Here is a 6,209-nt window from a genome sequence, read left to right on the forward strand (position 1 = left end):
ACTTACATCTAGAAGCAACTTAAATTAGCCAGTCCACCTACTGACATGTTTTCTGGACGGAAACCAAAGAACCTTGAGGAACCATCACGGTCCTGGTTCAAGTTTGTTGTGTCATGTAACTAAGACATCTTTTCATAAGAAGTAATAATCCATCACGATACCATCTTTTCTGATGAATACATTCTATTTAGATTTTACACTAAAGTCTCTGCAGACATTCCTGCCTCCTGTTTTGATATGCAAATAATCGTGACCAGCTAATGAATATGTAAATGAGTCTGTGGCTCCATGTGGAGGATCTGGTGACTTTATTGAGCATTCATTAGGCACTTAATCCTGAAAAGAGCTGCGTTTGTTGTGTCGGGGGAGAAGACTGTTATTTAGCACTACTGTGTGTGGCATTTCTGGGTTGTACAGCAGAGCCAGCTAATCATGTGTGTACTGTACAGCAGGAGTGAAATCAGCTCTGTGACAGAAGCTCATCGGCGTCTCTGAGGTGTTTCTCTACGTTTCTCCTAACCCTAACCCTAGGTAAGTCAAACTCACGCTAGCTACATCAGCTTACATCTGATCAGTTAGTTCCAGGTTTCTATGGTTACCGGAGAACAGGAACCTGTGTGTGGAGTTGGATTTGTGTTAGTGGTCCATGCTAACTGTAATTATAGTAAAACTGTAGTCATTCAACATTAATTTAACAAAACATCTGAGGTAAATGTTCCTGATGTTCCTGGTAGACCTGTCACAGTATCTCTCATTCCGTCTGTATTTACTCAACAGGAACGACTTAAGGGCTGTATAGTCTGTTAACTCGGTTATTATTAAGGTTACGCTGCACCTGAAGTTATTCCCTCACCTGAGTGTACGTTATCTAGCATGAAGTTTCAGTAACTACATGATCACATGACTTCATGCAGATTTGTCTTCATATCGCCTGATGAAAGATTTCTATGGTGGTCAGATCAGTGGTGTTAGCTCACTCGTGTAGTGACACTGGATCAAGTTTATAAGCAGCATCCACAGCAACAGGGGCGTTTCCTCTGTTAAGAACAGGGTTCATCTGAGTACGTTGTTCATGTGACTGGACACCAGGCTCATATCCGCTATTAAAGATTAGAATCTGATTGTCTCTCTACACTCACACACTTTCAGATCCTGGTTTCCAGCTGATAAAGAAACACTTCCTGGGTAGCAGGAGATCATCTCACTGAGTGATGAAATGAAATCAATTACTCACTCATTCAGTACATGACCAAAAGAATGTCCAGCCCAAGCATTCCATCGATATGTGCAGGTCGAACATCTCATTCATCCCTTTCTGTTCCCACTAGATTTTGGATTGTGACTGTGGGGATTAGTGATCACTCAGCTACAAGAACATTAGTGAGATCAGACTCTGGTGTTGTGAGAGTGTGGAGGTCTGGGGGTCAGTGGGGTTGAATCAGAGACAGGGCTCTGTGCAGGACACTCTAGTTCTTCACTCCAACCTTCACCTCGACACCATGTCTTCATGGAGCTGCTTTGTGCACAGGGACATGGTCATGCTGGAGCAGGGACTGGACTCTGAGTTCCAGTGAATTCCTGAAACTTCTCTAAACAGAATCTGATTCGTAAAACATACAACATTACCCAATTTTTGCCAGCTCTGCATCATCTCACACAATTTCGACAACTTCCATCTTCCATCCTCTCTTCTGTATGTTCAACACTTCCTGGAATAACTCTCTGCTGTTGTTTGAGATCTAAGCATACTTGTGAGGAGATATGTCATTACTTTAGTTCCCACTCAGTGGTGTAGAGGAGAATAAAAGACTTAGTGCCTCCTTTCTGTTCCTTTCATTTCTTGAAGTTGTAGAGTTTTATTACTTGCATTATTGTTATTATCCAGGGATTAATTGTCACTTCCCAATTATGTGTTTTAAATGTGTCATCTTTGCTCCTCTGCTTTCGTTTGGATTTGCATCCAGTAATCCAGCACTACTGGGTATATTTTCAGATTTACTTGACACACAGCAAAGAAGATCAGTATTACTCATATCCAGTGGCGGACCATGCATTTCACACCTAGGCCTTCACTGGTGTCCTTCCTGAATTAATCCACCTCTATACCATCATTATGACGCCACCATGGGTGTCGCTAGGCCATTTTATACTCAGCCCTCCTAAAATTCTGCGATTCTCCATAAACTCTACACAAATTCGTGTATATTTCACGATTATACATGAATTTCCCTTCGCTTTAAATTTCATATGAAAACGGCAGCAGACTTCGGCTCCTCCCCGTCTTTCAGCACGTTCTTCAATCCACAGACCGCGGCGTCACAGAGCGATGATCAGAGGACAAGTGTGTGTGTGTGTGTGTGCATGTGCATGTGTGTGTTTGTGTGTGAGTGTGTGTGTGTGTGTGTGTGTGTGATCAGGAAGACTCGTATTTGGTTTGTTCAGTACTCAAATGTTATACACATCTGTGCAATACAGTGGAATGCTGCGATAAATTTCCCATATTACCCTGTTAGTCAAACCTTTATTTGATTTTATTTATTTATTTATTTTTACTATTATACCCTCACTGGGGGCTGAGCCCCCCTTAAATGAAAATTCTAGACTCGCCCCTGGACGCCACGGCAATAGATACTAATCACCTGTTAAATAAAAAAGTAAAAAATAAATTAGTCTACAGTATTTCACACCTCAGTCCATTTAGGAATAGTCCATTTTATTACAGTTACTTTTCTCAAAAAGACATTCTTGATGCCGTATGCAGTAAACTGCAATCTCCGGAGGACGCAGCATCCGAAATGAGACGCAGGGAATATAGAAACACTGTATATGGGCGGGTCACTGCCTCTGACTACTCCAATTATCCAATCAAAGGAGGGAAATTGCTGACGTAATCGTACACCTGCTAGATGGCCCCAGTGACACCAACTCCAAATCTGATTGGTTAATGGAACAGTTTCATTGCCACTTATTTTAAGCTCTGGGCGCCTGCACTATTGATTCTGAAGGCCTTAAGGCAGATTTCCACTCTGGGAACACATGATGTCATCCACTGTCTGAAATATGATTGGGTAAATACTCTTATCATAAATATACACTACTGGAAGCAGCGCAACCGAGAGAAAAGCTATGAAATGTAGAGAATAGACTATTGGGAATAATTTATTACACATTCATGGAAAATATATTAAATATATTAAAATGCAAGTCAGTGATTCAGATCACTGCTGTTTAGGCCAGCAGAGAAGGCCTGCTCGTATCTGAGGTTTTGGAGTAATTGTTCCTGCTGTATTTAAGCCTGCTTTGCTTGGACCCTTCAGCATGAAGCATGTCTTCTGGAGGTAGTGTGCTCCTCTAGATGTAAGGGAATGTGTATCGTTTTATGATCAACAGCATGGTAGATTTGAGTAATGGAGTTTTTTATTACTGGATGGTGGAGGAAGTATAAGAAGGAAGAGTCTGTTGACAGGCATCAGTGTGATGTCACTCCACCTAGACCATGTCCTGAGCATGGGTCAGTACACGACTGTACTACATGGTCATTGTACTACACATCACAGTGTGGTCAGGCAGGTGAGCTCAGAGATAATTACAACTTTCCTACTGACAATTCCCCTCTGATGGCGTCCAAATGAAAGTGATATATTTAGTGGATGTCTTTAAATGTGGCTGCATCACACACTACACAACATCTTAACCTGCAGGATCATCATCATCATCATCATTTAACCTCAAACATAGCTATAGTCTCCAATTATAATTCCACAATTATCATCTTGTTTCTGTTCCAGAAATGAACAACACTTCACCACAAGTCTTCTCCTGCACCTGGTGTTCACTTTGCTATACCAGTAAAATTTATCTCCACAAACACATGAAGAGATGTCACTATGAGGAATATGCAAGACTGCAGAAAACAGGAGCCAAGAATCATGGGAAAGCCAAAAGACGCTCCAGTAAGTCCTCAAGTGGACTCAGCTCTAAGACCTCACATGGACAGAGGAGTGAAGTCCATCACTGCTCAGAATGCGGGAAGAATTTTAAGCTACGAAGTTATCTTAAGCAGCACCAGCTCATTCACACGGGAGAAAAACCGCATCAGTGCTCGCAGTGTGGTAAGGGTTTTACCCGCCAAACTCATCTGAAACTACACCAGCGCATCCACACCGGAGAGAAGCCATACCGCTGCTCATGGTGTGGGAGGAGTTTCACAGATCAGAGCGCTGCCCAGCGACACGAGCGCACCCACACCGGAGAGAAGCCGTATCACTGCTCAGAGTGTGGGAGGAACTTTACTCGACAGAGTAATCTGCAACGACATCAGCGCATCCACACGGGGAAGAAGCCGTATCCCTGCTCTTACTGTGGCAAGAGTTTCACTGACCAGACCCTGCTCCGAGCACACCGACGGATTCACACAGGGGTCAGACCGTATCCTTGTCTGCAGTGCGGCTTGTCTTTCGGTCATCAGGGCACTCTCAAACAACACCAGCGTGTCCACACGGGGGAAAAGCCCTACTCCTGTTCACAGTGTGGGAAGAGCTTTGCTCAAAAAGGTCACCTTAATCTCCACCTGCGCATCCACACCAGAGAGAAACCGTACCAGTGCTTGGAGTGCGGGAAGAACTTCAACCAGAGGAGTACTCTCAAAAGACACAAGCTCATTCACGAAGGAGAAAAGCCGTACATCTGCTCACAGTGTGGGAGGAGTTTCACTCAACAGACTTCTCTCCAGCTTCACCACCGCATACACACCGGTGAGAAGCCCTATCACTGCTCCAAGTGCGACAAGAGGTTTGCTCACCAGAGCACTTTCAGTATACACCAGCGCAGTCACACGGGTCAGAAGCCATACTTCTGCTCCCAGTGTGGGAACAGCTTTATCAGCCAGGGTAACCTCCAACGCCACCAACGCATCCACACGGGAGAGAAACCGTATCAGTGCTCGCAGTGTGGGCGGAGTTTTACTCAACGCCGGCATCTCAGATACCACCAGCTCAGGCACACAGGAGACAAATCACACCAGTGCACATAGGAAACCTTTATTGAGAACATCATTCTCCATCACCACAACAACCATGTCAAATACAATCAATACAAATATTTATTTATTTTATCCATCTACTCAGAATAGATGATGAAAGGAGATGAAATGAATATGAGCTCATAGTGCAGATGTTCAGCTTTATTCATACACCTCACTCTCATCAAAGCTCCAGGAGAACATTTACATTATCCAACTTACATTTTTATCTAGTTTTATGCAGTTTTCTCCTCAGCGTTACTTCCTGTATCATCATCTCCAGCATGCTTGGGTACCTGGGATGAACGTCTACACGAGGAACCTGAGGATCATAAAGAATCCAACAATAATAGAAATTCTCTAGAGAGATGTGTTGGGTTAATAAACCCCAAGGTCTTTAATTGAACTCTGTAAACTGGTCATTAATTAAATTAATTAATTTTCACTATAATTTTTTTTTTAAATGTATTTATTTATTTGGTTGTTTAGTTTATTTGGGTGTAAACTCCAGGATTTTATGATTGTACTGTTATATAATATGTTATATTGAATAAAGCTGAATTAATAATAAAGTAATACATTTTATTAAAGATTACATTATTTGATTTCTTATAGTTTCTTTGTATTTAAACATGTGGACAGCAGAACAACAAGCTGTGAGACAGTACAGGGGGTGTTCCTCATGGTGTTCCTCAGGGTGCTCCTCAGGGTGTGTTCCTCTGGGTGTTCCTCAGGGTGTTCTTCAGGGTGTGTTTCAAGGTATTCCTTAGAGTGTTCCTCAGGGTGTAGTCCTCAGGATGTATTCCTTAGGGGGTGTTTCTCAGGGGGTGTTTCTCAGGGGGTGTTTCTCGGGGTGTTCCTCAGGGTGTTCCTTAAAGTATTCCTCAGGGTGTATTTCTTAGGGGGTGCTCCTCAGGGTGTTCCTTAAAGTATTCCTCAGGGTGTATTTCTTAGGGGGTGTTCCTCAGGTATTTCTCAGGGTGTTTCTTAAGGGGTGTGTCTCAGGGTGTATTCCTCGGGGTGTTTCTCAGGGTTTATTCCTCAGGGTGTACCACGGGGGTGTTTCTCAGGGTGTTCCTTGGGGGGTGTTTCTCAGGGTGTTCCTCAGGGGGTGTTTCTCAGGGTGTTACTCGGGGGGTGTTTCTCAGGGTGTATTCCTTAGGGTGTTCCTCGGGGGGTGTTCCTCAGG

General features: G+C 43.4%; 1 protein-coding gene across 1 annotated transcript; it reads left to right on the forward strand.

Moving 5' to 3' along the window:
• Nucleotides 1-302: 302 nt before the first annotated feature.
• Nucleotides 303-5,485, forward strand: LOC131363294 (zinc finger protein 501-like). The gene is made up of 2 exons (XM_058405665.1): nt 303-531; nt 3,789-5,485. The coding sequence occupies exon 2, from the start codon at nt 3,791-3,793 to the stop codon at nt 5,030-5,032; it is 1,242 nt and encodes a 413-aa protein (XP_058261648.1). The 5' UTR covers nt 303-531; nt 3,789-3,790; the 3' UTR covers nt 5,033-5,485.
• The last annotated feature ends 724 nt before the right edge of the window (nt 5,486-6,209 follow it).

The sequence above is a fragment of the Hemibagrus wyckioides genome, linkage group LG13 (genome assembly GCF_019097595.1).
Source record: "Hemibagrus wyckioides isolate EC202008001 linkage group LG13, SWU_Hwy_1.0, whole genome shotgun sequence".
NCBI classification, from domain to species: Eukaryota; Metazoa; Chordata; class Actinopteri; order Siluriformes; family Bagridae; genus Hemibagrus; species Hemibagrus wyckioides.